Source organism: Orbicella franksi, chromosome 1 (assembly GCF_964199315.1).
Source record: "Orbicella franksi chromosome 1, jaOrbFran1.1, whole genome shotgun sequence".
NCBI lineage: Eukaryota > Metazoa > Cnidaria > Anthozoa > Scleractinia > Merulinidae > Orbicella > Orbicella franksi.
In genome coordinates, this window is record NC_138145.1 from 44,040,798 (window position 1) to 44,062,787 (window position 21,990).

General features: G+C 40.6%; 2 protein-coding genes across 8 annotated transcripts in view; both read left to right on the forward strand.

The window, feature by feature from the left end:
- LOC145463503 (uncharacterized) overlaps positions 1-21,990 on the forward strand; it is a 76,066-nt gene that overhangs the window by 23,378 nt on the left and 30,698 nt on the right. The window lies entirely within an intron of this gene.
- The window catches only part of LOC145463258 (uncharacterized), a 22,640-nt gene continuing 5,439 nt past the window's right edge, over positions 4,790-21,990 (forward strand). Inside the window, exons 1-7 of one of the 7 annotated variants that reach the window (XM_081447027.1) lie at positions 9,226-9,443; positions 9,778-9,922; positions 17,466-18,302; positions 19,120-19,288; positions 19,997-20,255; positions 20,704-20,931; positions 21,751-21,990. The exon at positions 21,751-21,990 is cut by the window's right edge and continues 15 nt beyond it. In XM_081447027.1, the coding sequence (XP_081303153.1) occupies positions 17,468-18,302; positions 19,120-19,288; positions 19,997-20,255; positions 20,704-20,931; positions 21,751-21,990 (1,731 nt within the window). In that variant the 5' untranslated portion in view covers positions 9,226-9,443; positions 9,778-9,922; positions 17,466-17,467. Of the gene's footprint in view, positions 5,375-9,225; positions 9,923-13,548; positions 13,694-17,181; positions 17,349-17,465; positions 18,303-19,119; positions 19,289-19,996; positions 20,256-20,703; positions 20,932-21,750 lie in introns of those variants that run through there. The other 6 variants (XM_081447019.1, XM_081446997.1, XM_081447004.1 and 3 more) reach the window with 6 other exon arrangements.

Below are 21,990 nucleotides of genomic sequence, written 5' to 3' on the forward strand. Positions count from 1 at the left end.
CACACTAAGCTAGAGGAATTTGAAAATGCAGCTATATTTTTGCAGTTAGCTATATAGGCCTACCGTCCACACTAATCCATCGCGAAAACGTAGCGCAACATAGAGGAAGAGAGCTGAAAATATCACAGCATGGTACAACATAGCACTTTATAGCCCAAACTAAGAACACACAGGAAAAAACAGCACAACGTAGCCCAAAATAGCAGAAAATAGCGGAAAATATCTCGGCATAAGACAACATAGCACTTTATAGCCCAACATAACAACACATAGTAGAAAACAGGACAACGTACCGCAACATAGCAGAGAAAAGCTGAAAACATCAAAGCATGGTACAACATAGCACTTTATAATCCAACCTAAGAACACATAGTAGAAAACAGGACAACGTACCGCAACACAGCAGAGAATTGAGAAAAATATCTTAGTATGACATAACATTGCACTTTATAACCCAACATAAGAACGCATAGGATAAAACAACACAACACAGCGCAACATAGCACAGAATACCGCAAGATATCTCAGCATGGTACAACAGCGCATTAAAGCCCAACATAGGAACTCATAGAAGAAAACAGCACATCATAGCGGAACATGGCAAGAGAATACGAAAATGGTTGCAGAAGTATTTGAAGTAGTCATAGCAGTTGAGGTCATAAATGTAGACTTTGGAACTGTTACTTATGCCCTTCTCAAATCTTCCATGACTCTTATAAGCCAAATCGGAGTTTCAAATATTAGTGCTTTGTGCATGTACTTTTTTTTTATCTCTAATTTAATCTCTTCTTTTGTTATTTAAAAATGATAACAAAAGAAGGAATAAATCAGGGATAGAATCACATATACATTGCACGAATTCTGAAAACTCCGATTTGGCTTTCTGTAAAATGGATTGATTTTGCAAGACCTATAATTATTGATCCATATCAGCGGGGATCCTCGATCGCTTTTTCTTTGTTTTCTTACGGGATTACAATGTCTAAATAGCTATTTTAAATATTTTAAAAAAATGAAATACCCAAATCAAACTACCTACTTTGAATTTCAATTTTCTATATTTTTTTCGTGCCAAAGGTGAAAACGAGAAAAAGAAACGTATCTCTTGTTGGTATGACACCCCTGTCCCTGTTAGCCGTGTACGTTTAACTGTATACAATGCGCTTGTACTCGTCTTGTGCAGTATTTTGTCTTTATAAATAATAGTTTACTAATTAGTCAAAAATTCTTTTGTTGTTCGTCATCCCGGAGGGTACTTCCAGAAACATTTGGTGGGGTTGTAAGGTCCGCCTCCCAAAATCGTTACCCTATATATTTAAGAGCAAAATCTGCGATTTCCCAACCCTTCATATGGCAAAATATTTCAGAATGACACCACATCGCAGTCTTTAACCGAACCTCAAAACTATACTGAACCATAAACAGTCTCACATTGCTCAATATAGCAGAGAATATGGCAAAATATTTCAGCATGACACACGATGGCACTCTATGACCCAACCTGAAAACTATTACTTGAAAACGGTGTAATGTTGCGCAATATAGCAGGGAAAATGGCAACATATTACAGCATGACACACCATGGCATTCTATAACACAACCTAAAAACTATTTATACAAAACAATGTAAACGTTACTCAATATAGCAGAGAATATGGCAAAATATTTCAGCATAACACCATGGCTCTCTATAACTTAACCTAAAAACTATTACCAAAAAAGAGCCTAACATAGTGAAATATAGAAGAGAATATGGCAAAATATTTCAGCATGACACACCATGGCACTCTATAACCCAACCTAAAAACTATTTAAACAAAACAGAGTAACGTTGCGCAATAGAGCAGAGAATATGGCAAAATATTTCAGCATAATACACCATGGCTCTCCATAATGTAACCTAAAAACTATCAACACAAAAGACCCTCACGTAGCGCAATATAGAAAAGAATATGGCAAAATATTTCAGCATGACACATTATGGCACTTTATAACCCAACCTTAAAACTATTACCTGAAAACAGTGTAATGTTGCGCAATATAGCAGAGAATATAGCAAATATTTCACCATGACACACCATGGCACTCTATAACCCAACCTTAAAACTGTTACCTAAAAACAGTGTAATGTTGCGCAATATGGCAGAAAATATAGCAAAATATTTCAGCATGACACACCATGGTTCTCTATAAACCACCTTAAAAACTAGTAGCACAAAACAGTGTAATATTGCGCAATATAGCAGGGGATATGGCAAAATATTTCAGCATCACACACCATGGCACTCTATAACCCAACCTAAACATTAGTGGCAAAAAAAAGTGTAAAGTTGTCCAATGTAGCAGAGAATATGGCAAAATATTTCAACATGACACTCTTTAACCCAACCTACAAACTATTACCTAAAATCAGTGTAATGTTGCGCAATATAACAAAAAATATCCTAAAATATTTTACCATGATACACCATGGCACTCTATAACCCAACCTAAAAACTATTATTTGAAAACAGTGTAATGTTGCACAATATAGCAGAAAATATGGCAAAATATTTTAGCATGACACACCATGGAAATCTAAAACCCAACCTAAAAACGATAACCTAAAAACAGTGTAATGTTGCGCAATATAGCAGAGAATATGGCAAAATATTTTAACATGACACACTATGGCACTCTATAACCCAACCTCAAAACTAGTGGAATAAAACGGTGTAAAGTTCCGCAATATAGCAGAGAATATGCAAAATATATCAGCATGACACACCATGGCACTCTATAACCCAACCTAAAAATTATTACCTGAAAACAGTGTAATGTTCCGCAATATAGCAGAGAATATGGCAAAATATTTCAACATGACACACCATGGCACTCTATAACCCAACCTAAAAACTAGTAGCAAAAAACAGTGTAATTTTGACGCAGGTCTGAAACAGGGTTTTGATTTAAGGGTCAGGTCATAAATAGGGTTTCGAATTTTTGGTCAAGTCATAAATAGGGTAGGGAATATCGCAGATTTTGGTCATAAATAGGTTAAGGGTTTTGGGAAGCGGGCCGCACACGCCCACCTAATTTTTCTGGGAATACCCCCCGGGGCCACACATATCTATAATAACCCATAGAAGGAAGTACCCCTGGGGGCTGGGGGCTGTTCGTTATGCAATAATTCTTGATGAGCTACACCTTGGGAGAAAGCTATTATCAAAACTGTTAAATGCCGTAGTTGGTCCTAAAATTTGGCTAATTCTTCAGCTGAGTGTTCTGGGCACCTTCAACCAAGAAGTTCAGTCTTGTCGTCAATGTCACCATTATTTTAATGTACCGTGTCAGACTGAATGCATGTATAAGATACAGGTCGAACAGGATGCAGCTTAGGGCGCCAGCACTTGAATTCCGAAGGTCGCGGATTCAAGGACGGCTCTGACCACCAGCTGGTGTTGTTTTTGGTAACTCCTCGGTCACGCTTGAACATAGCTAACTTGACCGCCTCCTGCCAGTTTGAATTTTTTACCGCATTATGTTTATTTACATTGTATTTGTTTCATCATTTATTTCCATTGGCCCTTGCCTGCAAAGCAGGCGAGATTTTTTCGAGCGAGCGCTCACATCGTAAAAAGTTTAGCCGCCATCTTGAATTTTTCATGCAGTGGAAGACTGGGGAGAGAAAGAAAGTTTTACCAATGGGGTGAATGATAGGCAAGAGGAAGGATAGAGGAGGGAGTGGAACGAAGAAAATCTCGCCTGCCTGAGGTCATTGTTCTTTTAGGAAACTCTGTTCGCCCACGAACGGAGTTTCTGATTGGTGCGGCTTGACCCTACCTGTCAATTGTCTGTCAGTCAGTTTCGTTTCGTTCGTGCGGGTAAGAAACATAGCGAACTCTGTCGAAAGTGATGTTGTTAGTTTCGATTCCGCTCTCGAGGAATCTCTCAAGCGTTTATGTGAACTTGGAATGTCTCGCGAATTACGAACGGAGCAAAAAGACGCAATTTCCACACGGGTATCCGGAAAAGATCTGTTGGCAGTGCTACCCACTGGCTTTGGGAAAAGCTTAATATTTACGTAAAATGGGGTTGACTAGCCTACACGACTTCTACGGTTCGTGACATTTGTACATTTGCCGTTCTCTGTTCGGTCACTCGACCTTTCTTGTCGCTTCACTCGTGTTCATGAAGGGCACTTCATGTTATGTAATAAGGAGGAATTTTAAGCGGAGTTGAGCCGTTAGATCGTGCTATGGCAAATATTTATAGGTCATAGGTCTGCATGGTTTGCGCTGTTATCTGCATGTCGACTCGTTGAGTTTGACACCGCTGTAATTTGCCATGTGTTTATGCATTGTTCAGGCTCATTTCTATTGCAAGGTATGCTTTTAAGTCTCCATGAATTTGCTTTTGAGGGACAAAATATGAAATTTACCGTGAACATGTTGCTTACTTGCATTCTATATTGTGACGCCGGGCCCGGCTGTGATTAGAACTGTTTGCAAGCACAGTAGGTAGATCCTTATCACGGATATCATATTTGTTCTCGTACGATTTCCTTCGGAGACGCCGTAGCTTTACTTTGAGAAAGCTATACGTTTGTCTAGAGACATTCTTATGTTTCTTACAGCTATCTGATCGAGCTTATGTTTCTCTTGCTGGATGTATAGGTTTATTTCTCCTTTGGTTGTTCTGGCACCACATGATTCAAATGTAGCTGTTTACGCGCAAGCTCCTGTTGACTGTTTTGCGTGTTTTACATGCCATTGTTAGGCTTAGTGGTTTCGATCCTCCATGTGGATCTCATCAGTTGCCGGTATTTCTAAAATACCCTGTACGTCTGAAGTTGCTAGCGCAACACGTACCTCTGTGAGAATGCAAGACATCCTGCGGCTTGGCAAAAACTTCTCTTGGTGTGTACCCTTGTGAGACTTCCGGTGTCGAGAAAACCTCATTTTGATTGGTTACCCGCTCATTTCCGGAAATGCAGTGAAGCGCAACTAATCAGGAGGTGTTTCGCATTTTAACGGCCTTTTCGGGCAGGCGTCTTCTCATTTTTCCCCTCCCCCATCCCCCACCGTCTAACATGGTGGTCTAACATGGCGGTCTAAAAAGGCGGTCGCAAGGTTGTAACGCTAACTCGCCCCAATAAGACGCCTGCACTGCAGGCTACATTGGTCCTGGAAAGCCCCACTGGAAAAGGGGGAGGTGGTCAATTAAGACTTTTTTTGTCTTGTACAGTAATTTGATCCAATTATTCCTCGTCATACAATCTTTCGTGACGAACTTCACCTTGCTACAAAGCACTGATCACACTTGCTGAGGTAGTCTCAAGTTTTGAAAACTGAGCTAATTCTTCACCCGTGCATTCTGGAAAACCGCCAGCCTTGTAAGTCAGTTTTGTCCTTTATCCCAATGTTTTTTAATGTATCAGTATAAATGCCCCTATCTCAAATTAACCATCTTAGATAAACGCGTTGGTTGAACTGATTGAAAAAATGTATCAAGTTTCCGGGATGGCCGATGTTAATAATCGTAGAAAGATCATGTAGAACACACTGTCTTGTCCAACAACACAACACAGTGACGGGCCGGGCCAGCTCTTGAAAGCTGAAAAAAAGCTGACTGACTGAGACCAACGCAATATAGAAGGCTCCGCGCCTGTATACTGGTAGTGTTGTAAACGTAAGATCGATCGGAGCTTATTAGTGCTAAACTGTGCACCTTACAATCCGGATGAGAGTACTGGAATCTTGTTAAATTTTTTAGCGACTTATATCAGTTAAAATATTTAGACCAGTTGTCAACAATCAGTGAGGCTAGTAGATCCATATCTTAGCTATGATAAAATGCGTCATTTCTTATTTGACCATTTCAGTTTTGACCAGCTGTAGCTGTGTTAGTTTTTAATTCCCGACGTAGCCACTCGAACCAATTATCGAACTAGTACGCGTACCCACTCGTGGGTAAGGGAGAAGAGACGGCTGAAATTCAGACTACTGATCGAGCTTAATCGAACTTAGTCGAATTTAATCGGACTATTAGGTTCGATTGGGTTAGACAATCGAACTCTTACAAATGATGGTCGGTGGTTGAAGTTGGAATACATTTGATTAAAAATAGGGGTTATCCTATGTGCGAAAAAGTGCGTGTTTTGCTGAAGGTTTCCTTTTTCTACGTGTCTTACGAACTATTGCAAGTTATTGTCCAACTACAGCGGATACCGTCCAAATAACAGTCCAAATGTACAGCGATATTGTACAGTTATTTGTACAGTAGAAAACCTGTTTGCCGTACGGGTCGGCGCGCGGACGCAAAACTGTCACACTCTCCCTCTCTTCATTGATAAATTTATTGATTACAGCAGTTGGATAATAAATCTCTCATTAGATGTTTTGGTGTGTAGTATCGCTGTATATTTTTACTCGTTGTTTGTATTTTGACGAGCCCTACGTGCTCGTCAAAATACGACGCAACTCGTAAAAATATACAGCGATACTAAACACCAAAACATCCAATAAGATATATGCATTTCTGCGTGAGAACATGTACATAGTACCTCGTTATGACATATTACCCTTACGTAATGCAAGCTTAATCCGGGCTAAATCCAGTAACAAGGTCCCCTTGTCACTCAGCCTCTAATCCTCCGTGTTTTATTATTATTTTAATTGTTCGTTTCACTAATTCTTTGTTGGCCTTGCATGTTAGGAGAGAAAAGTTTGTCTATTTCTAGCGGTCAGTTTACAACGCTCGATGAAGTTCCACTGTGTTCGATTGGGTTCAGAAACTGAGCGCAATTGAACTCTGACATAAATGTTTGGGTTGGATATTGTTCGATTGCCCAAATTCGGATTGAACTAACAGTATAGACGAGCCGATATCGAGGTCTTAGGTCAAACTCAACCCAAACAACCTGGCAAAAAACAATAAAGATAACAGACGAATTAATCTCGGTGCGTTCTCAGTCATTGAAAATTGCCAGTCTCCTTAACTGATCTTTGAACCTTACGGGCCGTATCAAAGTGGTAGCTACAAGTTCAGCTGTAAATTAAAGCAGCAAATATATTCAGATTTTCAGTTTCGTCCGCCGGAGCTCCGGTGGTACTCCAAGAAAAATTTGGTGGGGGTGTGTGGCCCGCTTCCCAAAACCCTCACCCTATTTATGACCAAAATCTGCGATTTTCCTTACCCTATTTAAGACCGGACCAAAAGTTGGATATCTTATTTATGACCGTTGCGGCTGACACAGTTGCCCTAAACATAATTTTTGAAAGGCTTTTGTTTATGGCCTCCTCGATATTGATGTAAAGGAGCTTCTTCTTAGCAACATACCCAGTTCAAGACTAAAGTACAAAAACCATATCCTATTAAAACCAATATGGCCAAAATCGATACTCTATTTATGACCAAAACGGCTGAAAAACCATACCCTTTGGGTCCGCACATACCTATACTACCAGGAGCCATAATCGGGGACGGAGACCGCAAGTCTCGGGATTCGCGCGCACCTACGATATGGGACAATTTTTCTATTTTTAGAACAAATTGCGCCATCCTGACGTCATATATCCGCGCGGATTCACGCACATGTCAGGGGCTCTCGCGTGGATGTTGTCACGTTGCGTGATCAAATGGTGAGAGTTGAGAGATTCTCTTGCGTATTTTTCACAGCGATGGCAGGGAATACGAACCAGGGCGCTTATATGTAGTTTTATGCTCTGAGCTAACTGAAAAGGTGGGTTTTTCAGGGTCGAAAACAAGACTTCAATCTCGCGCTGGGAATGAATAATAAGATCTGCTCACGCTAGTTGTAAGCTTACGCGTATGCTTAAGAATATAGCAAGAAAACTCTCTACTCTGGTATCGAGTTAATTTGTGAGTTTCTCAGACAATGGTTAATCATAACCAAAACCTGTTTTGATGGTTTCTTATTGTCTCTGCTTGTTTGGTGAGTTTGCAAAAGTTTTTGAAAGGAAAGTCTGACGTGTACAATTAGCTCATTTGCATAGTGCATGCAGCTCGTGCACTTTCAAGTCCGAGTCGGTGTTTTCAATTGTCAACAAATCTTGACAAAGATTTCTTTCGTTATCTTTTGTGCTGAGATGCTGCAACAAATTTCACGAATGCAAAAAAGGCTACTAACATCATGTGTGTTTCGTCAACATAAGCATAGTGAAGTTTTACACTGCGAAAATGAAAATAGACAAGGAGTTTTGATAACTCGATCATCTAAATCGAAATCGTTATTCCAAGTTGATTAAAGAAAGCGTCATCGTAACTTTGCTGATTGTTTCTGCTTTATTCACATATTTTCAGTTTAGCTTTTAATATGTTCTCAAACATTTATCAATCTTAAACATATTTAAAAACTATAGAGCTATCGTTTGAGTTTGATGTACGCTTTCACACGAAAGTACGGCGGAAGTACAATTTGTCATGTTTACTGACTGTACAAAACATGCATTGGCGGGCGCTCTCACTCATCGACAACAGAGAATTTACTGGATTTTTACACGAATAAAACTGAGCAGTATCTACGGACGTAAAGTTATTAAGCCTTGATGAAACATCAAGCGTTGCTTACAATTCGAGCGAAACTTAAACTAGCAATTATTTTGTTTTACTTTTCGGTCGCGATAGACTGACAAATTCCTCGCAAGCGTGTGGCAAGAGGAGCTAGGAAACTATGAAGTCCTGAAGCTCTGCTATATCTAAATATATCCAGCTAGTTTTTTGCTGTGTAATGGAAAAGCTGTTAATCTTCAACATATGTGAAATTTAAAGTGGAGTAATGTACAGCTCATGTAAAAGAAGCATCAGTCGGAACGCAACTTGGTCAGCGATATATATAAGCTTACAGCGGAACATACCTAAGTTCGACACTGTCTTACTTCACTCAAACTGGAGCAGCTTACGACGAAAATACTTAAGCAAAATTCCAACAGACGTAAACGCGTTAAGTTGTGGGGCAAAAACATGAAACATTTCGGGAATTTCGGACGCCATTTCCCCCGCGCGACATCCGCAAAAATCCTCGCAGCATGTACGCGCGTGTGCCGCAGGTGATGGCGCAATTTGTTCTAAAAATAGAATTATTGTCCCATATCATGGGGACAACCCCAATACTTGAAATGGCGCGCGCTTACGGTCTCCGTCCCCGATTATGGCTCCTGATACTACCCACATAAGGGAGTACCTTTCCCCACCCAGGGGGGGGGGGGGGGGGTGGAGCTCATGCACGTGAGTCACTAGTTTTATATTACGACTATTTTCGCTATTTCGTAATGTGTTATTGAGCTCATTTTTACGCTCACGTACTAAGCTTGGGCAATTACTGCGAGGCGAACGTAGTTGGTTAACAGAATTTTGAGACATCCAAGATAGTTTTGGAACATCGTTTTCGCTTAGTTGGAGCACTTGAACTTCGCCTGAGAACGTGGACCGTGACGATTGAGGTAATAAGACCCCAAAATATACTAAGTAAGTCGAGTAGCAAAGAAAATTTGAAGCACCTCAGATTAACATTAGGGCCTTGTCCCACTAGAACAAATTCAGATATTTCCGATTTTGGCGAGGAAAAAACTTGGCAAAAATTTGGGAAGTTCGAAATTTTGGCAGTGGTCGCATCAGACCAACTTGTTTGAACCAAAACGTTACTGGCTGAAATATACGTCGCAAGATCTATATTGGGAGTATTTCTCATATTTTAGTATTTCATTAGGTTTTATGCGAGAGTTTGAAACTAAAACTTTTCTCTACGCTGCATGTTCTTGACTCTCCGCTCTCCAGCAACTCGTGGTTTTCGGCCCATAATTGGACGAGCAGTTTTTGCTCGGCTTGCGTTTGTGTTGTTGCTTGCGCCACCTGAGAACGAAGAAGATTGTTTCGCCGTCTCTTCAAGTTGCTGTTAGTAACCAGATCCAAGGTACGACAGGTACGAGTCATAAGAATTTGAATATTTCTCGTTTCCATTGAAATAACTGTAAAAAGCGTCAGATGGACCGGGTTAAGAATTATTTTGTCCCGCCATCGCATGTGCCAAACTGGACTAGCCGACCAAAGTTCTTTTCTCGCCGTAATTCAGCGCGTAATTTTATCCAGACATGTTTTAAAAAATATGACAGTTTAATGGTTAAAAAACAAAATTGTTTACTTTGCCTAAATTTGGGACCCTCCAAGGTAGCACTTCGGCTTCTTTGAAGATTGGCGAAATTTTGGCAATCGACAAAAATTTGGCAAGTTTTTGTAACTAGGGGTCGCACTTATTTTACACTACCTCAGTTGACGGCAAGTGTCTGGACAACCCGAATAGCGAATAGCGAATAGTCGCAAATAGCGAATAGCGAACAGTACGAATAGTGCGAACAGTCGCGAATAGTGACGAATAGTCGTCAATAGTCAACGCTTTAGTTCAGCACTAATCTGGATTCGTTGAAATTGATCACGTGGAGCAATAGGGTTTATCTGCGGACGCTGATAGATTTGGACCAAGCACGTTCTGTGAAAAAAAACAAAAACAAAAACAAAAACAAAAAAAACAATAAAAGAAACAATAAAATACAAATGTGATGCGAGTCACGGTTCTGTAATTAGTTTATCAACTAAAAAGACACAAACGAGCTGCTCTTGTAACCGGTTATAAAAACAACATCTAAGCTATATCTTGCGTCAGTTATTTAATTATTCAAATAAGCAACAGAATTTCAGTGAATTCATTACCTTTCCTTCTCCGGACTCAGGCTAGGGCCGTCCATCGCCTACATTAAAAAAACAAAAACAGAGAGCACAAAGATAACATAATAAAGACGTATTTACGCTTTTGCAGCGGTGAAAACAGAAGAAATTACGTTTAGAAACACCTTTTAATTTGTCCTGATAAGCGTCTATACTTTTTTAGCGGGAACGTTGCTGGCAAGGTTGAATGCGAGGTATTAGGTACCAAATTTCTGTCATTCGTCACAACTCCCACCTCTATTTGCCACTATTCGCGACTGTTTCGTACTATTCGCTATTCGCTATTCGGGTTTCCAGACACCCACTTGTTGACAGATTTATTACTTATAGAAACAAAATTGGATCTAGTGCGACCCGGGGCTAAGTGATTTGAAATTTTCCCTGCACTGGACAGTGATTATATACTCTGTCTAATACATGAGTTTACACAGGGTTTTATCGACTTGATCGCTTTTGTCCCTTGGTAATTTTCTTACAATATATCAATATTTTGCGGAGCGAAACCAAACCAGACGTAACGAAACAAACGACTCTTGTTACTTTCGAAATCCTTGAGGCTCGCTTCTTTTACGAAATATCTGACGGAACTCGTAAAAATCCTCAAAACAGGTTCTAATATGTTGTGCAATAGCAGTTAATTATTAACCCTTTTGCAACACCGTGTAACAGTGTGTGATCAGAGACTGCTCATAGCACAATGTCCAGTCAGTCTTAAAACGACATCGCTGAACAATGTTAAAGCGGTCTCAGCTGATCTTTTAGAGGTAAAATGCCCTTAAAGTGCCCGCTTGTTGCAGGTGCAACAAAATGGCTTAACATTGGTGTCTGCGTCCGCTTAACAGAGGTGTCCGCTGAATGCAGGTTTATTTTACAGTAAATGTGTTTAAAAAAATTAGGGACTCCTCAAGCTGCTGTCTGCTTAATAGGGAGGGTGTCCGCTTAATATGGGGTCCGCTTAATACAGGTTTCACTGTAGTCTGCTCTATCCATATCTCAGTACGCTGGCCGAGTTTTCAATTTTAATTGAAAGAAAAGATTCTTTTAATACACTCCTATTTAAAAAGAATATACCTAAATACCAAGTCAGGATTCTAGCCAGGACTCGAATTAAGACTCGGGAAAACCTTACTAGTGGCGGATCCAGGTTAGACATTTCGGGACATTTTATATAAAAGTAACAATGAGCGAGACCAGGTCAGCCCACTAAAATGGTTAATTAACACGTCTCCGCGGTTTGCTTGCTGTTTAGTTCCACTCAGGTTTGCTAGCAGATTTGCCCGTTGTCGTCATTTGACTACAAATAACAGAATTCCATTCGTTTTCCCTGTTATTTTAAATACCCAGTGGGGTTGAAATAATTGCCCTGATTAACATAAGAAACAGAAAAAGTGAAGGATCCTGGTAGAAGCAAATCGCCTATTGACATTTCAGTGCTTCGTGGCATAATTAAGCGATACCTTCCTTTGTTGTGAAGTGCCTTGATTATCGTTATCGAGATAGGGAAGGGCACACTAGCGGTCACAATTTTTCAACGATGCCCTTGGGGTATCGTTACTTTCGGTGTTTTATGATAACTTATAAACCGGTAGAATAGAAGATGTCAAGCATAACATAACCTTAAAGAGAAATATAACACATGAAAACGAATTGGACACCGGTCTTCAGTTACCGGTTTATCGTTTAATGTTTAAACCACATTTTTCGATCCAAAAAATGAAATATCTGTATCAAAGAAGGAGGGGGCTGAATAGGTTTTCGGATCGACGGATTTGGCCTTAAAAAGCGCGTGGATTGTGGATTTTTGCGGTAAGACGAGCGGATTCGCGGATTTTGAAAACAAAGTGGATCGTGGATCAGCTGTGAATTTTGGTGCGAATTCCGGATTCTGCCGGTCTTGATCGGTCTTGATGCTCGGATCTTGGGTCCAAAACGAAATTTGGATCATAGATCTTTCTTCAGCCTTTGTCGGTATGTCAATGATTTCATCCAAATTATTTCTTTTTTCCAACAAAGCTCATTTAAACTGTTACTGGAATCGTACTGTGTTATAGTCATCAAGTATGTTGCCTTCTTTACTGTTTGTGCAAAATTAACAATGGCATTCACGTTTACCAGTTTATCTTTGAACTTTTACACTTCTGTTTCCGGATGTGGTTGTGGTTTCCGATTTGAACAAAAATATTGGCGCATCGACAGATTTGGAGAAAAAAAAGGCACGGATCGGCGGATTTGCATACCCTATTCACCCCCTCAAGAAGGTGCCTGATTGTTACCTCATGGATACAAAACAAACTCTATGAAGCGTAACAACACAAAGAATTTGAATTATCCACAAAAGTTTAATTTGCTGTCGCTGTATCTCATTTGCGCAAGAGTGGGAAGTTTGATCCCAACTTCGGGAAAAATCGTTAAAAAACCTCCCCTCGCGCGCTGATGACACAGTTTCACTTATCGTAACAAATAATCAACACGTCACTATACAATCTTGAAAATACGCCCTGTGGAACCTTTGACCTTGCAACGATGTGCCATTTGCAACAACTTAAACAACTAGCATCGCATAGGTGAGTGTACACCCGGGAGGTACAATCCATTGCAAATCACAAAAGCGAGGTGCTGTTTTACACAATAAAATGAGACGACGCAAAAGAATAATCCCTTGTATGTTCACATCTGCACGCAAGCTAACCGGAATTTTAAGTACCGGAATTTTCATTCGAATGGAACCAACAGGAGTTTAGAAAACAATCATTGATTAGCATGAAAAAAGATGTCTTGAAGTATTTCCCTGTGTTGCGCCATTTCAGTTTGCTACTGATAGCTTGGTGGGTGTAGTTAGCTAGCAGATTTGATTTCAAGCTGTTGAGATTTACACTTAGTTGGCAAAACAGTCCACCTTTTGGTGCACTAACCCTTACCCCCATTTGACGTATTTCAAGAGGTTAGCCCCGGGCGTGGGTACAAGATTGAGGTAAGCAAAGAGCGTTTTCACGGGACGTCATCAAATTCTTAAATCCAAAACTAAAGAGCCACCAAAGTTTTTATCCTCGTCAAGCATAAGAGGTACTAAAGTTATATCTGTTTACAACTTTCCAGCTTAATAGCGCCCTTCGTTTGGAAACTAGCGCATTTTGAATTTCGAAGTTATGGCGGTGCGTGACATAAAGCTACAATCGCGTTTGTCGAAAAATATGTATTTATCTCGTGATTTTAAGCCATTTAAGACGTTGTCGTATTTGGAAAAGTGCTTATTTAAATGTTTATTTGTTCAGTGCAGATAATCAGTGTCCCAGATAACCAAAGTAATCTCCAGATGTTGACACTATTTTCCGGGACACCAACATGTAACATGGCGGCTCCATAATGGGCTCTGTAAATTTGCGCCGAACATTTCGACGAATAGCTCAACTTTGGGACAACACACACACCTTAACCCTGGGGAACTGTCCTCTTTATTTATCTTTTATAATATCACAATTTCTTGACTTTATCTGCTGTATGGTTTTTGATTTTATTTTTTATAGGGTGACAATGAACACACTCTATAACATTTCTTTCCTTTATTTCCGAACACTTGGGACTATTTTAGTGTTTGAGCCGTCCTGGGGTTTTTCAAAATCGAGCGGTTTGCGGGCAAGTGTTCTCTCTCTCGCCTTACTACCCACTGCTTCGTCGATTTTTTTGCTCTTGCTCTAATTTACGCGCGGCCAGAATGCAGGAAAGCTCTTCGTGCGGGAACGCTTGCAACGCAGGCCACCTGACATTTGTCACAGAATTTCAAAATACGACAGTTCTGTTCTGCATCAAAAGCAAAAACATTAAATCTGTTTTTTACCAGTAAATTAAATTTGAGGCCGTTAAGCCCAAAATCCTTTCGATTTTTCTGGCGCTTTCTTCAGCGACAGAATCAAAACAAAAACAAACTCTCTGAAAGCATTTCGGTCGACAGAGAGAGAGTCTTAATGCATGGTTTTATTCTGGGAACTTCAGTAGCCAGTAAGGCGTGAAATGAACGAGGGTTCTTCTACTGAATTTATCGGTTATCGGATGCTGCAACACGAGCAAAATAGCTGCACAGTCTCATTCACAAGGCATCAATCAACTAAAGTGTGTCAGGCTTTTTCGATATTCTGATTGGTTGTCTAGATATTCGCATCTTAAGTTGTAGCTAAAAATACGCGAGATGTGTTGCGTAAACGGGACGCCACGGGAAAAACATGTTCAATATCAAAATTTCCCGACATACTTTCGTTTGTCATTATCCCTGGAATGTTTTGGCAAAATTTCACGAAAATCAGTCAATTCTGCATACCCTATAAATTCAATCAAGTAAATAGTATTCTGATAAATGTCCGACTTAAAAGTTGTAACAACTTGTCTATGTTGATACCAGAAACCCCCAAAAAATATGTTACATAATTCATCTATTTCTACACCTTTATCTGTTCAGTGATCAACTTCTCACTTGTAGCAATTCAATTCCCAGCGGATACTTACATTTTAAAACCAAAATCTCCAACCCAATGGAATAAAAATATGCATGAGCCCACAAGTACGCACTGCGGGCCTGTTTTTCGAGTTTGTAATTGAGTCGTTGTTTCTGACCTGATATTCTGTGATGTCAAGTCACTGGCCTGTTATGGCTACGATATCTTGCTCACTTGGCCGTATTTGGGTACAGTGAATACCCGAGAAGAAAATACCTAATTTTGTCTTTTTGGTACGCTTCGGTGGCCGATCAGGCTTCATTGGTCTCGCCAGGGGTATTTTAGCTTGATTAAGTCTTGCCGAAATACGACCAAATTATAATCGCCTGATATGCCACCGAAGCGTACAAACCAGGTACGGTTGGGTACATTTACCGTATTTCTAAGATAGACTGACGAAATAGTGAAGTCCTACAAAAATTCTAATATCACTTATGTTGTGTTCACCCATGCTTTAAAAGTGCAATAATAATTACAGAAACTGATAAACCAATATTATGAACGGCGCCGTATTTTAATAGCAAAGATAAAATGAATTGTTTATTCCGTAATCATATGCCCGAGGCTAAGGACTCTATAGCCTTTGTAGCAAGCGTTCCGGTACGATTCCCGCCCCACCATCCCCTCCTTGTCGATTTTTTGTTCTCGCTCCAATTTTTTACGCGCGGTTAGAATGCTGAAAAGCTCTTCGTATGGGGACGTTTGCTCGACACTAGCCCCCTGCGGAGACATTCTTTGGGCTCGGAAGATTGCGTGACGAGCCCAAAGAATGCTACATCCACACTACGCCGGAAGAATTCGAAAACGGCGTTTTCACACTGAAAACGCATCAAATGTTTTCGGTCCAAACCACGCCGCAGCAATTTAATCACCGGTCATTTTGGATTTGTGTTTGAGGAAATCTTGGACAGAAAATTACGTGATTATCGCGACGTTATCGTTTTTGAAAAGCTCCGTTCTCAAAATATTTTCCGTCCACATTAAAACGCAAAGCCAGCGTTTTCAAAATACTCCGATTTGAAGCGCGTTTTCGAAAAGTCATATAATCAAGTCAGAGTTAAAAGGGTTGGTTCAAGGGTGTAATACATATGGAGGCTTCGGGTCATGGGTTCCTGACTCGAGCGTGTATCTTTGTGTCAGTTGTTTTCTCAAGCTAGACTAAAACTAAGGAGAAAACGAAGACAATCGCACAATCGAGTGCCTTAGAAACTACTGCGCTGTCTTCTCAAGAAAGTCGCGTTGTATTTAGTCGCTCCAGAAACGGTTCGAGACAGTTTTGTAACTGTCTTAGTAAAATCATTCGAACTGAGAACGTTTCATCTTTGCCCAGTGCACTTATGACAAAGTCACACCGTAAACCGTTGAAAAAATTTATCAGTCTTGATTTGACACACTTAAACAAAACTGTTTTACCTGCCTTATCAAAGTGCGTCTGGTCAGTCGAGAAATTAAAAGATGTTAAGCGCTAAAGAGGAGGGTACAACATCCAAAAAGCCGCAAAATATCGATAAACACCGCGATATCGCAAAAAAAAAAAATAGTTCAGCTAATACCGTAATGTCATGGCCTAGCAGTTTCCTCGGAGAGAAAGCAAAGTTTGTTTTACTTTTTTGAACATAAACCTCTTTCCTATACGAGCAGACACCATGCATACAAGTACGAGAAAATGACAAAGGTTTTTCTTACTGAAAATCGTCAGCAGAAACGCTAACAAAATGCAACCTTCAGGTTTGGAAACTGTCATAATACTGTATCTGAAGAGTAACATTATCGAATGCGGCATTGAAAATTGTCCAATACCGCAATATCGTAAACCCTAATGTTCCCCCTCTTTTAACTGACTTATCTAAAGCTTCTGCTTTGTTTTTCCTAAATTAGTCATGTCTTTTCTTATCGGTTAATATATTAAAAGAGAGTTTTAGCTTCTTTATTGAAATGAGGAGCTTATTCTTTGCTTATTTAAAGGCGCGCCGTGTCGCTTTACATCGTTTGAGGAATTTTCATCCGTCTAAAAATTTCGTCAGTTCAGAACCTCTTTAATTGACTTAGCTAGTTGAGTACTTCCTTTCAGTGGTAAAATATTTGACACTAAATAATCAGTGCTACGTGACTGAGAAAACCATGTTCTAGATATTTTAGGTGACTAACGTGTGTTGCGAATGGACGGAATCCCGACGGCTATAATCGGGGTCCTTCTATATTGCTTTAAAATACAGACTTCCACTAACAAGGCTCGTCATTGATCCCATACTGCAGGTATGACAGAAGAGAAAAGTCAAATGATGGACGAAGGAAGCCCAACTTTTAAAGGGAACAAGTCCGCCTTCTCCAAAGCTCGGATCCTGTTGATCATTTTCGCCATAATTGCAGTTATAATTTTGATCGTGGGAATAGTGCTGATTGCTATTGCTGGCAAAAAGAAGGATTGCAAGGGAGAAGAAAACGGAAATAATGGTAGCACGGAAGAGCAAGTATCTTCATCGTTTTGTGAGTATTCCGAAGAGGCAAAACGGATCGGTCTCGACGATATCATTTTACGCGCGAAGAACGCTTACTATGAGAAGCTGCCTTTTAAATTACCGGATGATCCCGATGCAAAACGCGAGGACATAAAGGAAAAGTACAGCGCCTACAATCCAACTCTTGACTACATCAGAAGTGTCACAGATGCGGCCTGGGATCTCTTCAAGCAAGTGAACGAAACCGAAATGGACTCTAACAAACTGAAACCACGGGAACGAAAAGCGATATCACAGCTGAAGCATTATTTGAAAACGGTATTCGGACAACCTTTCGATATGAACTTTTATGCTGGTGACTGGATGATGGGTCCGACTTTCTACTGCAAACAACCAATCTGCAACATTGGTAGCGATTTGAAAGCAATGCTAGGAAGTCTAAAGCCTGAGGACCTGAAAGACGTTGAACTGATAGAGAGCAAGATGAAAGTCCACAAGGAGGGAATTCTGAGATACATGGAAAATTTGAAAATGGGAAAACTTCACGGAATGGTTTACAGTCAAGAGGCTTGTGTCTCTGGACGAGATGCGCTCAAGAGGAAATATCTGAATATCGCTTTAAAGAACGAGACAGGTGCGCAATTTTAGCCTTTTTATCCGATCCGCGGAGTCCCAAGAACAAATACTTGGGTCATGAGGAGGTCAAAAGCGGTGGGAACGGAAGTTTGCACTGGCCCATTTGACTTCTTCTGATCCAAGTACCTCTCAAGATGCTTTTATGACGCGTAACTGACTAGTGATATAAGCATATTTGCCTACACACGCATACCCTTCCCATTCCGACATGCGCAGTTTCGTCATTGTAATTTACTTTGTCAATCACCTGATGTGTCACTAAGCAACCTGTGCAATTTTTTAAACTGGTTTAGCTCGTTTGGAAGCCTCGGTGGTGTGTTTCTCCTGATAAGCTTTCAGCTCTTTGTAAACTCTCTTTCGCGCTCATGTGACGAATTTTAGTGTTCACTTCCAGAGGACGATTTAACTTCGACGTCTATGTGACGACGTTTACAGAGGTCTTGTCTGTCACGTGGTAAACTACAGTTGCTAGGTGCGACCCATCTCAGTTTTCATGCCTGCAAACATTGGCCTTACATTCCCCCAAACCCCCCCCCCCCCCCATCTCACCCCTTACCCCTCACCTCTCACCCAGTGTGCAGCAATGACTTATCTGTTTCCTGAGTTTTCCTACTCCTTTCAGCTTCCTGGCTCGCTTCTTCCCATAACCGCTTCTTCCCATAACCGCTTCTTCCCAAATTCCAGCTTGAGGGCGGATATGCGAAATACTCAATGAAAGACCTTGCAATAGGCAGAAATAAGTCAATTTTAGTTCAGAATATTTTCCTGTGCAAATAAGCTACATCCAGTTACAATTTACAATTCCTAATTTCCAGGTGTTTTGGACGAGGACTACGTTAAAGTTGCTCTGAATGATGATTACTATTCTGACATAACAGACGACATGAAGAACCAGTGGAAAGATCAAACTGGTAAAACCGTGAAGCAATCTATGACTGACTACCTGGTGGAATATATGGGAAAACCAATGAACCAGCTGCTAAGGTACACCTTGTTTAGCACTATTGACAAGGTCAGACCTTAGTAAGTGCGTTTCTCAAACTGTGTTTAATATTTTCATGTAGCTATTGGCGCAAATGACTCTTAAGATATTTTGCGAAAATCTTGGGCAACCCCGTTGCCATGACTACTGACCATTGACACTAGTCTCTAGTCTCCTCCTCGGCCGTTATTAGGGATGTCACGCAACGTTTTCCCAAAGAAACGGCTGTCCATATCCGAAGCAAATTCCTTTGGGCGGAGCGTTGCGTGACATCCCAAAAGACGGCTGCGGAGGAGATTAGCAGCGTTATATGGAACCATCTTTCGGCTGCATTTTCTTCGCCCTTTTACATTATCTAAACTGTAGAGGTCATTCTTACGCCGGTTTTCATCCGACTTCTTTGCCAATTTAATTTAATTTGATTTAAATTTTTGCAATATTTGCATCTCTTTTCACAGTTTTAATTCTCACTTTAATTCTTTCAGTTTTCTTGTTCTCTCCCCCGAGTTGCGCTCCCATTTTTCCCGGATATCTCCCGCCAAATTGCTCTTCATTTATTCTTGACTTACCCATTCTCTTTCCATGCCTGCAAATGTTAGAGCAATCTCCGTAATATTACCCTACATGAAGCTTTAATATCATTTTGTTCCAAAGAAACTGACCGAGAGCGGCCTTTTTTCAGCATAACTAACTTTTCCTTATGTTGATAGGTATCTAGAACACGAGCATTACCGCTTTTGTGTCCCAAGTAATTTTTCAAGCGGGTTTGCCTCTCTGCCACTTGCACATGTTTGGGTTGATGGCGTAGAAAATGCCTCTTGGCCGACGAACACAACATTATCTACCGGCGATAAGTTGGATGGGAAAAAGGCGTACGCTATGATATTACCGTATTTCACGACAAATGACATGACACCGAAGCAAGTACAAGACGTAGGAAGGGAGCAGTTAGATAAGCTTTACCCGCTGGTAGGTACAATGTTGTTATTGTTGCAATGTAGACCACCCTCGTCAACGAAGAGTATGGTTCATCCCCTGGCGGGGGATTTCCATATACAAAGGACTGGGCTGCTCGTGGGAAAAAGAACCCCTAAAAGGTACCAAGATCCTGTTTTGTGGGCGTGGCTTGAAATTTTTTTCACCCCTAAGAGGTACCAATTCTAAAGCAATACATTATCTCCTGTCATATATTTTTTTTTTGGCTCAATCCCTAAAATCGCTCTACACTCAATCACTAGTGCCCTCAACCTGACCTTATTTTGAGCAGCGCGTTTCGTTTCCTGTCACGTGCGCTGCCTCTCCTCCAACTCTGCAATTTTTTGCGCCTCCAGGTACCGCAAAGCTCCCGCTGTGGACCTTTTGAGTCCAAACACCCTAAGAGGCACTAAAACCATTTTTCGTCTTCGTTTCTTCTCAGGCCGTGGAAGCAGCTAAAGGGGATACTGGAGAAACCAACGAAACAGAAGCCATCAAACAATTCAGAAAAAAGTTAGACTCCTCTGATAACTACTTCAATGATGAGGCATTTCCTGAGAACGAATCTGATTCTAAAGCACACGAGCTATGCAGCAGTATTAACGCGGCAAAGAAATATTGTCCAACGAGATGGAAGGCTATTCAAAGTTGGTTCAAGGAGGCCAGAATGGTAAATATATCATGTTCTTTATATCAGCTGTCTAACTAGAAAATCGGTGTCTTAAAAAATAGAGGATCAGGCTGTATAAGTTATTATCCGAACAGTAGAGTATTTCTGTCGAGGAACCATCGGCTGATAGTTCCCCCGCGAAAATTTGATGTTCTTAAAACAAATATTTGCCCAGGACGCGAAGCTTCGAGGTTAAATATGCTAGCTTAAAAACATCAAATTTCCAAGGGGCAACTATCAGACCGATAGTTCCGAGACATAAACACTCATTATTTTCATTATTGTTCACCACCAAATTTTCGTCCGCGCACCAGTTCAAAAATCACATTGAATTATTTTGAGTTTTTTTAGGTGAAAGACGTGAAAGCCGACTTTAAAATTTGAAAAATAAAAGACATATTGCGTCCTTCATTTGTTTTTAATAAGCTAGTACCCTCCATCCGTGTATTTTCCTCGGACGGGCGCGATGGGCAGATAGTAGTGTCTCTACGCTGACGAACACTATCGCGTCACATGATCATTTTAAACCAATAAGAATCAGAGAAAATTTAGTGGTGAACTATAATTAACAATTAGATTATGAGCTCGAGATTTCTATGAGGTGATAGTTGATTCGGCCTTCGGCCTCATCAACTATCGCCTCATAGAAATCGAGAGAAAAACGTCGCCATTTCCTAGACGACCTCCAACCACTGCACACTAATAGCTGATAGTGTTCAATGGCTCAGCCAATCAGATTACAGCATTTGCATTAGTGTACTAGTAGAATTCTACTAATTTTTGATAGTGATTTACAACGGAAACGTTCCTCTTTTTAAGGTAATGAGCATGTTATATCCTAAAATAACTGACATGTTCCACTTCGCTGGAGATAAACACTCCACACCCAACTGTCCAGTTGAATTAAGACCTGACCTGAACCCGTCCAGCGGTATTCAGAGCTACGACGGAAGTGACCCAATGTGTTTAAAGCCGGCGCATTACAACATTCCGTTCTTCTTGGCCAAGTTAGGACCTAAGTTTTCTGAGTGGAGTATCAATTCCCATGAGGCTCGGCCG